The following is a 14,121-nucleotide window of genomic DNA, read 5'->3' on the forward strand; positions in this document are numbered from 1 at the left end:
ATTGTTGACGGCCTGCCGCTTTGACCGGCTGGGAGGAAGGATGGGGGGGGTAGACAGATGGATAAGGAGAGGAGTGAGGGAAATTATAGTGAGAAAAAAAAGAGGAGAGTGTAGGAGAGTCCATGGAGGTGCTGGAGAGAACTCGGGATCTGATGACGTGGTGAAGATCCTGGATCAGCAGCAGCTCTGGAGGTGGATCCCTGGGGCTCTGGGAGAGAAATAAAAAGGTGTGGGTTTAAACTGCACAGGTGATGAATGTAATGCAGAAAAGAAGGATATACAGAGCTCGGTGTCTAAAACTCCTCCAGCATTCTCAGCCTATAGCAGCTAAGATAAACAGTTTTGTTAGTTATAGCAGCTAAAGATAAACAGTTAAGTTAGTTATAGGCTTTATCGAAAAGTAAGGTTTTAAGATTGTTTTTAAACATAGAGAAGGTGTCTGCCCTCCGGACTGAAGCCGGTAGTTTGTTCCACAGCAGAGGGGCTTGAAAACTGAAGGCCCTGGCTCCGAATCTACATTTAGAGATTTGTGGTATAACTAATAGATCAGAGTTTAAGGATCGTAATGTCCTTGAGGGTTGGTAAGTTTGGATTAAATCTTTAATGTATGTTGGTGCTAGACCATGTAAGGCTTTATAGGTTAGGAGAAGGATTTTAAATTGTATTCTAAATTCTACAGGAAGCCAATGTAGGGAAGACAGTACAGGGGAAATGTGTTCGCGCCTCTTAGTCTTAGTCAGGACACGAGCTGCAGAGTTCTGAATGAGCTGAAGAGTTCTGAGAGACTTTTTAGAACATCCTGACAGAAGAGAGTTACAATAGTCCAGCCTGGAGGTTACAAAAGCATGGATGAGCTTCTCAGCAGCATCTAAAGGAAGGAAGTGCCTGATTTTTGAAATGTTACGAAGGTGGAAGTAAGCAGTCTGTGAGATTTGTTTTATGTGTGAGTTAAATGACAAGTCCTCGTCAAAGCATACACCCAGATTCTTTACAGTGGTGCTAGTAGCAGGAGCAAGTCCATTTTGTAAAGCTAGATCAGTAGTTAATGACTGTCTGAGATGTTGCGGACCAACTAGTAAAACCTCAGTCTTTTCCGAGTTCAGTAGGAGGAAGTTTTTGGTCATCCAGGACTTGATATCTGTAATACAGGATTGTAGTTGTGTTAGCTGATTTCTTTCATCTGGCTTCATGGACAAGTAAAGTTGGGTGTCATCAGCATAACAGTGAAAGTTTATAGTGTCTTCTAATCAAGTCCCCTAGTGGGAGCATATAGATTGTGAATAGTATTGGACCAAGAACAGAAACTTGTGGGACACCATAGCTGACCTTAGTGTGTGTCGATGAGAGGTCGTTGACATGTACATTGTGCGTTCTATCGGACAGGTAAGATTTAAACCAGTTAAGAGCAGTTCCACAAATGCCTATATGGTTTTCTAGCCTCTGTAGAAGGATTTGGTGGTCGACAGTGTCAAATGCAGCACTGAGATCTAGAAGAACAAGAACTGAAACATGGCCCTGATCAGAGGCCATCAGTAGGTCGTTACTTACTTTTACCAGGGCGGTCTCTGTGCTGTGGTGTTCCCTAAAACCAGACTGAAACACCTCAAATTGATCATTGTCCTGGAGATAATCACAGAGCTGACTTGTTACCACTTTCTCCAGAAGTTTTGAAATGAAGACAAGATTAGAGATAGGCCTGTAGTTAGTGAGGACCTCTGGACCGAGAGTGGGTTTTTTAAGCAGAGGTTTAATTACTGCAACTACTTCAAAATCTGAGGCACATAGCCTGATGTCATTGACAAGTTAATAATGTTCAGTATGAAAGTGCTAAGTAAGGGGAACAGTTCTTTAAGTAGCCATGTGGGAATAGGATCGAGAAGACATGTTGTGGACTTTGAGGAGGAAACAACCTGGGACAGCTGTCGAGGACTCACTGGTAGAAAGGAGTCAAAATATGTATCAGTCATAGTGTCTGTGACCGGTGAGGCTGCACTGGTTGTATTAGAAGAATCTAGGAGGTCTTGAATCTTTCCTCTGATAGTTACAATTTTTTCATTAAAAAAGTTCATGAAGTCACTGCTACTGAGATGAGGAGGGATGGACTGCTCAATGGACTGATGGCTCCGTGTCAGCCTGGCTACAGTGCTGAATAAGAACTTGGGGTTATTCTTATTTGCTTCTATAAGTGATGAGTAATAGCTGGCTCTGGCTTTCCGAAGAGATGCCTTGTATATTTTTAACTTATCCTGCCAGTCCTGGTAGAATTCATTATGTTTTGATGAACGCCATTTCTTCTCTAGTCGTATAGAATCCTGTTTTAATTTACGTGTTTCCTGAGTATACCAGGGAGCAAGACTACTTCTGTTAACAGTCTTTTGAGTTAGTGGTGCGATTAAGTCAAGCGTATTATGCAACGAGTCTGTAAAACTGCCCACAAAGTTATCAATGTCGGGGTGACTATGGGTAGAGTTTCTTGACACACTGAGGCTAGGCATTTTACTGAGCACTGAGGGAATTGTTTCCATAAACTTGGTAACGGCACTTTCAGACAGACATCTTTTGAGAGTGCTCCTGCTCTGTAGACTTGGGTCTTTTAAAATTAAATCAAAGGTTATTAATTGATGGTCAGAAAGAACTGAATTCTGAGGAGAGACAATAACATTTTTAATATCAAGTCCATATGCTAGGACAAGATCTAATGTGTGCTTAAAACAGTGAGTCGGTTCATGTACGTACTGAGAGAAACCAAATGACTCCAGGATAGAGTTAAACCTGTTAGCTAAGCTATCATGGACCATATCAACATGGATGTTAAAGTCACCAACAATAATCACTTTATCTGATTTAAGCACCAGGCTGGTCAAGAACTCAGGGAACTCAGACAAGAATTCAGAATAAGGTCCAGGGGGACGATAGACTCCAACAAAGAGAAGTGACTGACCTGATCTCAAGGTTGTATTAGATATGCTAAGTATAAAACTTTCAAAAGAGTTGAAATCACATTGTGGTCTAGTAAAGGTTGACAGACATGAGTTGATGATGGCTGCGACTCCACCTCCTCGACCAGAGCGTCGAGGGGCATTAAAGTTAGTGTGGCTGGGTGGTGTTGATTCATTTAAAGATACGTAATCATCTATAGACAGCCAGGTTTCGGTTAAGCAGAATAAGTCAATGGTTTTATCTGATATAAGTTCATTAATTAGTGCAGCTTTTGAGGACAGGGATCGGATATTCAACAATCCACACTTAATTCTCCTGTCCCCTACAATGGTAGTATTTATTTGATTTAGATTTATTTGAATTAGATTTTCTTTACCAGCTCTTCTACTGACATTTTTACTTGGTTTTATTAAGCGGGTCAGATTCACCCTCTCTATGCGGTTAAAGGCGGGTGGCTGTTGTGGGAGAAGGGCAGAAGAGTGTGGAAGACTGCAGTTCTGCCTTCTGATCTGTGCTCTGAGTCACGTTACACTAAAACTCTCAACACTGCTAGACAAGAGAGATGCTCCTTCCAACGTGGGATGGATGCAGTCTCTCCTAAGCAGACCAGGTTTTCCAGTTAACAAAGCCAACCCCATTTGTGGGGCACCACTCCGACAACCAGCGATTAAATGATGAATAGCGAGTAAACATATCATCATTGGCCATATTGGGAAGGGGTCCAGAGAACACTACGGAGTCCGACATTGTTCGTGCAAATGCACACACCGACTGAACGTTCACCTTGGTGACCTCCGAGCGACGTAATCGGATGTCGTTGCTGCCGACATGAATAATTATCTTACTGTATTTATGTTTAGCTTTAGCCAGCAGCTTTAAATTTGATTCAATGTCGCCCGCTCTGGCCCCAGGAATGCAGACTACTCTTGCTGGCTTCGCTAGTTCACCACAGTTGTTTCAGAAAAATCAAGGAAAAGCCTGCTCGAATAAAACTCATTTTTATTAGTCGTCAAATTCCTCTTTAGTGTTCACTGATGGGTGTCACTCGTAAATCCAAAGTTAAAAATGTAAAAGTTAATTCACCGCACAGAAAGAAAAAAAGTGCAATGAAGTTTAACCTGCGTTTCACAAGGGTCGATAGCAAGCCAAGTAGACTCTTGGACAAATTGTCATAAGAGTCCAGTTATAAGGCCAAGTTTGTTCTAAGAATACATTGCACATGTCATCTTAACTGATCAATTATTTCTCTACAGAAAACAGACAAATAACTTTCCAATCATAGTTTTATTTTCCAAAAGTGACAAGTACAAACATGAGAATTACAAAAACTATTGAAGGAAACATTAGTTGTTACAGTGTTAAGTGACCACAGAAGTGGATCTCACCTTTGAAATCAAAGGTTGACTTTTTTTTATTTGTTCATCCCTGCATTCTTAAAGGAGCAACACCTGCCAGGAGGTACTGAGAAGTCTAAGACACAATACTGATGGGGAACTTGATGCAGAACAAGTCTTCACTTTTGTCATCTTTCAGTTCCCACTCCACCACCACCAGCCTCATCTGAAAATAGACAGTTTTACAGGAAGTGAAAAATCTTTAAGCAGAAGTCGTCTTTTAAATAAAGACAAAATAAACCTTTTGCATCACAAAGGGTCAAAGAGAAAAACAAAAGTATGCAAGTTATAACATAGAATCATTTCATTTCCTCTAGCCTTCATTCTTGAAGAGACAGTAGAGTCAAACTAGCTTTAGTTTTAAGACTTTCCTTTCCTTCAGTTGACTTTTATTTAGGTTTATACACATTACATCATCATTAATAAGACTTTGTAATATCACTTTCCATAGATTGTGAAAAGACTAAAAATATTAAAATTGCATATTTCATGATAAATATAGGGGGGGGGGGGGAGAACGGTTTGATATGCGTTTAATGCAGTCAATTTAAAATATTAAAAACATTTAATGACACGCATTTACATGCTTTGAGATATTACCCAGTTTTTTCAATGTTTAAAAGCGGTAAGGGGAAGGAACAGAAAAGTTAAAAGATAAATACCGTAGGGTACAACTCCTTGACAGGAAGGGTGGTGACGTAGTGATAGGTCTCCTGGCTCTTGATGGGACACTGGATTCCTGACTTGCAGCCGTCATCGACGGGGATGGGGAAGGGGACCGGCAGACCGGCGATGATCCCGTGGACGATGGCTTTGCTCGACTGGCTGGCAACACCTATATGGGCAAAAACATGACACTTTAACAAAAGCCAATTCACACTTCTTTTCTTCTTTTTTTTTAGGAAACTGACCGCTGCTGAACGTCACGTTGACCGTGTAGGACTGTCCTTTATGGAGAGGACACGGCAGACTGGAGCAAGGACTGATGTCCACTGTGGAGACTTTACCAGCTGATGATCCTGAACAGAGACGCATTGACATAATCAGCTGGTGTGAAGATGACGTCATAGCCACCCGGTTTTTAACTTCCTTTTTTAAAAAAAAATAAAAATTACATTTAATATTAAAGCTCAAGTGTTTAACCATTTTTCAATTCAAGTTAAGAAATTAAATTACAAACACTTTTTAGCAGCTCCTAATAGTGTCGCATTAAAGCAGGAAACACTTACCACAGTCGGCGAATTTCACCGGTATCGCACAGGTGAGTCCAATCAGACAGGAAACGAGCAAAAGTCCAGATCGCAAATCCATTTTCTCACCTGCGAATCACAATAACGTGTAAGAGAAACGAAGCCACTTTTCACTGTAAACCGGTTTGATGGAAAAGCTCCGTGATTTTTAAGTTGCGTAAAAACAAAGCAGCGACGCAGACCGTAATTTATACTAAATATACGTACCTTTGAGGTCTATGATACGTTGTTGAGTCGATCGTGTGTTTGTGACGATTGACAAACTTCCCTTGTTGCTCCTCCGCCTCAGCACCTTCGTTCTCTTCCGTCACGGGACGAAAGCCACGCATTTTTATAGTCGCCAACTACCCCCCCGAGTGTTGACTGACAGGGGCGTGATCATTCGTAAATACAAATTACAAAAATAAAAACTAATTTTATCCAACAACAACAAAAAAAAAAATTGTATCATAGAGACAAAAAAAATCTATAATTTATTTTATTTTAAATTAAAACTGTATGATATTTTTCGCCTGAAAGACAACGTTTGGTTAAATTTTTAACGTCGACAACAAGTGTGACTGACATTATTATTGACGAATCAAGTGACGCTACGAAATTAAAAGGCGTGTTGGCTTTGAGCGGCAGTAATGCTATCCAATGAAAGCCCTCGTCCTACACTTCTTCGCTATCAGGGCGGGACTTCCGCTAGTTTTGTTATGAAAGATGTCACTGGCCGCTAGAAGAGTAATGTCGTCTGTATCCAAGACAACTGTTTTGGGCATGTTTAGGTAACGTAACGCTTCATTTCGTCATCGTTTAATGTTCCCCAACAACAAAACCATTAAAAAAAAAAGTCTAGCGCTTTGTTGAAGCGGTAACTACAGTGACGCCGCGATGTTGTTGTCAGCCATTATTTTGTCAATAAAACATCAACTTCTCCCTTCAGAGTGTCGAAACTGCTGTCTGTCAACAAACATGTCAGGCATCACGACCCACCATCTTTACCGAGACTCCGAAACATCAACACGTCCCGAAGTTTCTGCACATCTCTGAGCTACCAGCCGACTGAAGACGGGGTTCAACTCACAGAGTCCTGTGTCAAGGTGAGATAGTGACGTCACCCCCAGGATGAGTAGCTGTGCGTGTGTCAAAATGGATTATGTGTACGTTAGAAATGAAGACAAAAACATGGACATCGGCACCAAATATATTCATCCAAATTAAAATGTATATGTATGTATAAATGTTCAATTTTCTTTCTCATGTGATCCAGAGACTTGGTGAGATCATGGTAAAGGGTGAGTACCTGAGGATCCACGTGGAAGGAGGTGGCTGCTCTGGCTTCCAGTACAAGTTCTCCGTTGACGACAAGAGGAACGAAGACGACAGGTGACCTCTCATCTCACAGAGTATTATCATTCATTTCCACAGTCACTCATTTTCAACTCTCTTTCTGCACTCTAAGGGTGTTCGAACAAGGCGGAGTGGGCATCATCGTGGACCAGGACAGTCTGGAGTATGTTAAAGGATCCACCGTGGACTTCGGCCAGGAGCTTATCCGGTCGTCGTTCCAGGTCTTGAAGAATCCTCAAGCGGACCATGGTTGCTCCTGCGGCAGCTCCTTCTCTGTCAAATTATGAGCAGCAGCTACTTTTTCAAATACAATCATGACATTCACAGTTTTTTCTCCCAGAAATCATCAATTTTGTGTCTCAGAAAATATGTTAATATGCTTTTTGTTTAATAGTCATAACGAAATAGTCATAATGTGGACTTACAGGTGACGTTTTACACAACTATCCAGTAAAATATATGTAAATATGAGAAATATTCATCTGTATTTATTTTCTTGAATTAATAAAGTGGATCAATGAGTCAAGACGTTTTTATTTGTTCAGGCTTTTCCTTGATTTTCTGGAACTCCTGTTGTGTTCTCAGTTTTATCTTGACCTTTAAAGTATATACTTTATTGAATATTGTTTTGATTGTTTAAGCGCTTTGTGACCCTGGTCTGGAAAAGCGCTATACAAATAAAAATTACTTACTTACTCTCTTGGTCGCAACCCACCATTACCAATATTTGATCTCAATGATGTTTCGGACCTTTGCTACGTACTAACAGTTTTATGGCACACTAGGAGACAATAAAAATGGGATTATATTGTAGGATTGAATCCAAAATCAATACTGAATAAGAATATTGTACTGGTAACAATCGATGGAACTATCGAAACCTAAATAAAAAAAAATATTGTTCATGTCAGCACGTTACTGAATTTGTCTTGTAATTTTAGGGTACGGCACTAGAACCAGATGTTTTCTCCTCGATTTTTTGTTAATGCTATTATTAGCATTTTGCTTTCATAATGTATTGTTTTGTTTGTGCAGTACCGTCGGGCCTCCACTGAGACGCAGTACTGCGCTCTTGACGCTTACGTCAAAGAAAGAGAAGAAAATTCGTGGTTGTTTACAGGTCCGTTGCCTGTTTTGGGCCGAGCAATTCTCCTGGAAAATCGCTCATATAACGATTATTTCAACCAGAGGTTCATCAAATTGGTGAGTTTGTCCATAGAAAACGGAAACGAGGAGAGTGACGTAACTGCGTTGGCCTGGCAACAAACTCCAGTTAGCAGCTAGCATCACGCCTGCTAGCGACACGCGATATCCACGCTAAATGACAAATACGCGTTTCCACATTTTATGACGATATATCTTTTTTTTTACAACTATAAATCAATTAAATTGTTCGTACTTCGTTCTGTATCATCGTGTCGCTGACGTAAGTAAATGGCGTGAAATCCTTCATTCAATTTGACTCGTAAATAACAATATTTGACATGAAAAATGCGACAGGAATTTGAAAACGTATCGTCTTTATTGCAGGGGATTCCTTTAGCTGATCTGGGTTGGTGTTTACAATCGTGTTTTTCCATTGTCAACATCAGTTTAATCTTTCTTTATTTCTATTTTCAGAAGAGTCGTCATGAGTAACTACAGGATACCAGACAGATGTCAACCACAATTTTTCAACAGGTTAACATATCTTGGGACTTCAAAGTCGGACCTGGAGCGAGACTCTGGATTCTCAGGTAATAGCACGCTTAAATATACTTAAATATTTCATTTATAATTAAAAAAACAATATTACTGGAAACAATCGGTCACTTTATCTATATGAACAATTATTAATGCCATTTCAAAACAAAGCATTTGAGACAACACTAAATAAAAGTGCAAGTGAGAAATATTTGCCTTTTATTCTGGGTTATTCAACATATTACAATCGTTTGTTTTTTTGTTCTGGTTTGTGATCATCAAAAAGGTTTTCATTTACATATATAGACATACTGATACTGGTTCCACGCACACGGTTCAGAACCAGAGGAGAGAAATCCTTCCAGGCGGTTGCTCCTAAGCTTTGGAACGATCTTCCTCTCTCTTTACGCTTGATGGATCTACTGACACCTTCAAGAAACATCTCAAGACATTTTTATTTGTTCAGGCTTTTCCTTGATTTTCTGGAACTCCTGTGTTGTTCTCAGTGTTATCTTGACCTTTAAAGTATATACTTTATTGAATATTGTTTTGATTGTTTAAGCACTTTGTGACCCTGGTCTGGAAGAGCGCTATACAAATAAAAATTACTTACTTACTTACTTACTGCCTTGTTTTTGTAGTGTCAAATACCAAACTTAATAATGCTGAACCATTACAAGCCCAGTATTTATTAAGTGATCTGAAGCTTACCTGGTCTTGACAGGCTATTATTATCACTCCAGGTAAATGTTAAGAACCGCTCAAGCAATTTTTAAAAAGGACCTGAAAGTATAATATGATAATTCCTGTCCTGTCCATCAGATGCCAGTTCGGAATACCTGAGTGCAGTCGAGTTGACGGATTCTGAAGATGCAGGAAGGAAAGAGACGATGGTGGTCCAGGACCCGTCTTCTCTTCAGTTGGCTCTGATTGGGGGTTCCTACAGCAATTTGACTCCAATGATCATCATGAACAACTTTGTCCTGAAGCAGGTACGACACTTAACACAATTAAAAATAAATCTTTCATTCTGGATCACCGTTTAAAACGGTTGTTTCTGGTTCAGCCCACTCAGGCTCCTGCGGAGAAGCAGTGGAGCTTCCCCTCCTCCCTCGACTCGATGCCTCAATCCCAAGTGGTTCTCCTTCAACCAGTGGTACAGGATTGCAGCACCATCTCGACAAAGACTGTCCCTGAAAACGCCAGACAACAAAAGGTCTCCGCCCCCAAGTCGTACCCCAGAATCGCTCCGCACCCCAGCGACGGCCCCGTTAAGAGGTCCGGGTCGTCTAGGATGAAGGGAAGTTCGTCTGCGTCCGAGCACAAGCGACACCACCACCATCAACAACAACACTACAGTCAACCCCGCTCTCTCAGCCCACAACCACAGGTGGCCCCGAGTCAACCCACCGACATATTCGAGGTCATCAACAGCCAAACGTTACAAGGAACGGAGACTCAGCCGGGCCCCCAGGAGTTGATGCTGGACGTGGAAGGCGGTCCCATGTGCTTGGACGGCTACGACGACGGCGGCGTCTCCACGGACGACGACAAACTCAAGCGCTTCAGCAACACCTACTACATCCTGAACAAGTGCGGCCTGCTGGACATCACAATGCGCACCAAGCAGCTGATCAAGGAGAACAAGCGCACGCAAGGGCAGCTGCAGCAGCTGCAGGCGCAGACCGAGCTGCTGCTGCTGGCGCTGGAGAGCGGAGACCCCCAGCTCTGGACTAAACTGCAGCTTTCTCTGCAGGACGCAGGCAAGGAGTGACCACAGGGGGGAGGGGCGACACGGAGGTGTACAAGACCAGCAGTTTTAATATAAGTTAGCAACCATGCATCATATCCCAGTTCCTCTAGGGTAGGCGTGTCCATCCTTGTCACTCATGGGGTTGAAAGTTTAAATACAGATCAAGTGCTGTGTCACAAATCGCATACTTCACTTAGTATACTAGAAGTTAGTATGCATCAGGATAGTGTACATACTAACTAGTACGCAAATTCTCCACAGATAGTATGTCTCAAATCAAACACTGCTGCTACACACTAACCGGATAAGACGTGACAGCTTCTTCTTCTACTTTTATTTAACGATGGTTGCAACCAGCTGTTGGAACGCTATCGCCACCTGCTGGCAGCACTTTTGCTAGTTTGGAAAAATAAATAAAGAAAAAATATGAGAATCGAAATATTCGCGAGATATTTAAGCTGGTATCAGCACCGAAGACATGTCATCCTTTTACTGCTGCTGAAAATACACATGTAAGTATTTGAATATATATGCATTTTTATGCATATATATATATATGACGTAACTTCCGTATAAAACGTCACTAAGATGGCGGCCGTTTAGGGTGGTTAGTGTCCATCGAACCATACTCAGTTTTGTGGGCGTTTTAGTACGCCAATTTAGTGTGCATGGCGCACTAAATTTCGCATACTAAGAATTGAGACGCATTAACGCACTAAAAATACTAACTTTGAGTACGCTAGTATGCAATTTGAGACACAGCAAAGGAGAAGGCTAAATGAGTAAATTCTTCAATGCTAATTCTAGCATTAGCATCTAGGTGGTTTGTTTGAATCTCTGAGGGTTACAATTGACAAGTAAACTAAACTTAATGTTTTAAATTTCCTAAGGGCCGCCTTAAACAAGTCAATGCCCTGGATTTAGCCCGGAGTTCGCGGGATTCATGATCAATAACAAACTCCTTTTAAAGAGCGTACAGTAGTGGTGCGCTACAGTGAGACCACGGCGTAGCAGTTGTTTTCCATCGTACCTCTGTTTGACGATAAGATACAACTTTTTGCAAAAATCCTAGAGGAACTGTTTTAGAACTATTAGACCCCAGATCTGTTCAAACTGCTGGTCCATTACTAAAGGCATAAAAGCACATTCACGGCTCCCGCGGGAGTCGCCAGGCATGCTAGCTTTTCAAACCCTCGCCTATAGCCTCTCAGCTGATTCAAGATGGGAGCTTAACTTACCTACAAGAGGGCTACGACGCCTGCCTTATTTTTTCGCTGAGAAAATGAGGAACGATTACTGCGTTCATGTCGTAGCACGTTTTATTTTTCACCCAGGGGAACACACTGGCCAGAAAGTGGATCTTGGATTTTTTTAAAAGTTCTTCTTTTAAATTTTCTTGATGTCAACTTTTCGTTAGAGACTGTACTTTAATTATACAAGTTGATACGCCACTGTGACTGTAAGCAGCAAAGTCTGTTAGATTTCGAAAAAGGGTTTGTGCAGTACTACTTCGAACTACTCCCAAGAGCACAAAGCGACCCATAGGGCTACTATTGGTATAGGTTTGTTTACGAAATAACTTATATATATTATCATAGCAGATAAATGTTATTCCTCTAATACACTAATCATAGTATTGATCCTCCAATAAATGCCAATGGAAACCCAAAATAAACATCATTACTAGCTACTCCTTTGATGTCTTGGTTGGCGGTGACCTATAGTCTCACAAGTGATTAGATTTGGAAATTAAATGTCTAGGTCTAGTGTGTTCCCGACAGCCGATGGATCTAAAACCAGACGACAAAACAGAGACAAAACATCATGTAACGCCTGGTAACCTATAGTTCCAAACATGTTCCACAATTGCAAACACTTTTGTCACGTTTTGGCATAGTTTGGCTGGTCAAAATTTCTATTAAAGCTCAGAATCTTGAAAACTCCCTTTGCTGCCTGATCAAAACGCTGGGAAACTGTGACCGGAGCTGCCACGAGCGGAATGTTGGCTTTAGCATCCATCCATGTCGTCCAGTTAGAGAAATGCGTTCTATATCTTTTCATTGGCTCGTCCATTGATAGCATTGTCGCTGTTAATCTTAGGCATGCTGGCATTATCACTGCTTTTGGCATGTATGGCCAACACTGTGTTAAACAAGTGTTTTATTCTGCTTTTTTCGCGATGCCTCAATGCTACGTTTTTTGAGTGAATTGTTTCCATTTTTGATGTCAAGTCATATTTTTGCTTCATGGCAGCTTGTCGAAAACTAGCTGGAGCGCCAGTTCTTAGTCCCTTGACGTCAGTATTTAATATGGGAAATCTTTTTTAACGATAGTGCTTGTAAATGAAGGATGGACGTGTAGCTATTGACTTTGTCCATGTTGGAATTGTTTTGTAGAGTTGTCGAAGAGAACGTAGCTTCAAGATGTAGTCAACGCTGTGTCTCGAATCATGTCCTTTCATTGACGACAACAATTGGTTCATGAAGTTAAGGTAGAAAAAGATAGTGTTCCTCTGTCGAGCATATCGACTTATTTCGGAAGAAGATAAATCAAAATCTAGTCTATGCTACCACTTTAAGCTGATGTAAAAATAACAAAATATATTAAGCTAGCTATATTAGCATTTAACTGCACTACATTTTATTGAAAGAGATATTCGTTACTTTGTACTAGGACTCATTAATAAAGATTACAATCTTTAACTTAGTTGGATTTGAGCTTTACAAATATTTTGGCTGATGTCGCTGGATTTTAAACGATTGGAATGTTGCGATATCCGCTTTTAGCACTGTATTGCTATCAGTGCATATGCTAACCTAAAGAGTGAAAGCACAGTGCTAAAGATCAATTTACTGAGCTACTTATATTTCGATCATAATTGCATGTTGTTCCATGTCGTGCACAGAAACCTATTTTTATATATATAAAATTGTGCGAGTTTTCATGAGTTAAGACACAGCAGTATTTCTTTTGTATTTGACCAAATAATGTGAACGTTGCGGTGCCTTTTGACTCTGTGTTGCTTTGTGGGGATTAAAATAAAAAAAAAAAAACTGAATGTATTTTTAAACTCTCCAAAGATTTTTCTTTTTTTGTTAAAAAGCGGAAAAAGCCACAATGACTCAAAGTCTTGGATTTAACCTAGAAGATTTTTTTTTCTCTAATTTAAAATTGAAAACGTTTTTGTTGTGTTGTTTCAATGTGCGTTTCTGTATCTGAAGCTTTGACTAATAATTTATCATCATTAAATGATTGAAGATCAGTGCTGGTTTGTTTTTATTTTGCTGGTTCAATAAATGATGAAGATCAGCACCTCCAAGTTAGAGGTGGTAGATCTTTTATCAAAATTAGTTTGGAGAAGAACATTTTGAAAAAAAAAAAAAAACTTTATTGACACAGCAGCAGCAGCAACATTACAAACATCGTCAAAATGTCCTGGTTTATGGCACATTGTGTTGATACCCTGTATTGGCCCCCAACATCTCCCCCTCAGTAGAAAAGAAGATTGTGGCAAAGAGTCGGAGGATCAGTTAGCTAGCCCTTAGCAACGTCACCAAACTAGTAGCTCAGTTCAGTGCTGAGCAGAGCATGATGGGAAATCTCTGAGCAGCACTAACTACAGAAAATACATTTTTCTTTATATTGCTTCTCAAAAATCTACGAAGCGGATTAGCTCCTGGTTCTGGGAAGTCCTGGACTCTTCTGAACCTTGTCATATCATCCAAAGTTTGAAAAATACAGACTGATAATCTCCTTATTTTAACTT

At 40.5% G+C, this 14,121-nt stretch overlaps 3 protein-coding genes across 3 annotated transcripts; 2 read left to right on the forward strand and 1 right to left on the reverse strand.

Annotated features, from left to right (window-relative positions):
* Window positions 1-4,205: 4,205 nt before the first annotated feature.
* Window positions 4,206-5,935, reverse strand: LOC148060696 (NPC intracellular cholesterol transporter 2-like). Its single transcript, XM_087779326.1, has 5 exons — window positions 5,792-5,935; window positions 5,564-5,653; window positions 5,246-5,353; window positions 4,997-5,169; window positions 4,206-4,500 (listed from the first exon to the last, which is right to left on the reverse strand). The coding sequence occupies exons 2-5, from the start codon at window positions 5,643-5,645 to the stop codon at window positions 4,411-4,413; spliced, it is 453 nt and encodes a 150-aa protein (XP_087635452.1). The 5' UTR covers window positions 5,646-5,653; window positions 5,792-5,935; the 3' UTR covers window positions 4,206-4,410.
* Window positions 5,936-6,241: 306 nt separating this feature from the next.
* isca2 (iron-sulfur cluster assembly 2) lies at window positions 6,242-7,445 on the forward strand. Its single transcript, XM_087779325.1, has 4 exons — window positions 6,242-6,354; window positions 6,513-6,669; window positions 6,840-6,955; window positions 7,032-7,445. The coding sequence occupies exons 1-4, from the start codon at window positions 6,290-6,292 to the stop codon at window positions 7,204-7,206; spliced, it is 513 nt and encodes a 170-aa protein (XP_087635451.1). The 5' UTR covers window positions 6,242-6,289; the 3' UTR covers window positions 7,207-7,445.
* A 550-nt stretch (window positions 7,446-7,995) lies between these two features.
* Window positions 7,996-13,617, forward strand: cipca (CLOCK-interacting pacemaker a). The gene is made up of 4 exons (XM_087779324.1): window positions 7,996-8,122; window positions 8,540-8,655; window positions 9,425-9,594; window positions 9,669-13,617. Exons 2-4 carry the CDS (start codon window positions 8,550-8,552, stop codon window positions 10,374-10,376), a joined length of 984 nt encoding a protein of 327 aa, XP_087635450.1. The 5' UTR covers window positions 7,996-8,122; window positions 8,540-8,549; the 3' UTR covers window positions 10,377-13,617.
* Window positions 13,618-14,121: the final 504 nt, after the last annotated feature.

Source organism: Callionymus lyra, chromosome 18, assembly GCF_982586985.1.
Source record: "Callionymus lyra chromosome 18, fCalLyr1.hap1.1, whole genome shotgun sequence".
NCBI classification, from domain to species: Eukaryota; Metazoa; Chordata; class Actinopteri; order Syngnathiformes; family Callionymidae; genus Callionymus; species Callionymus lyra.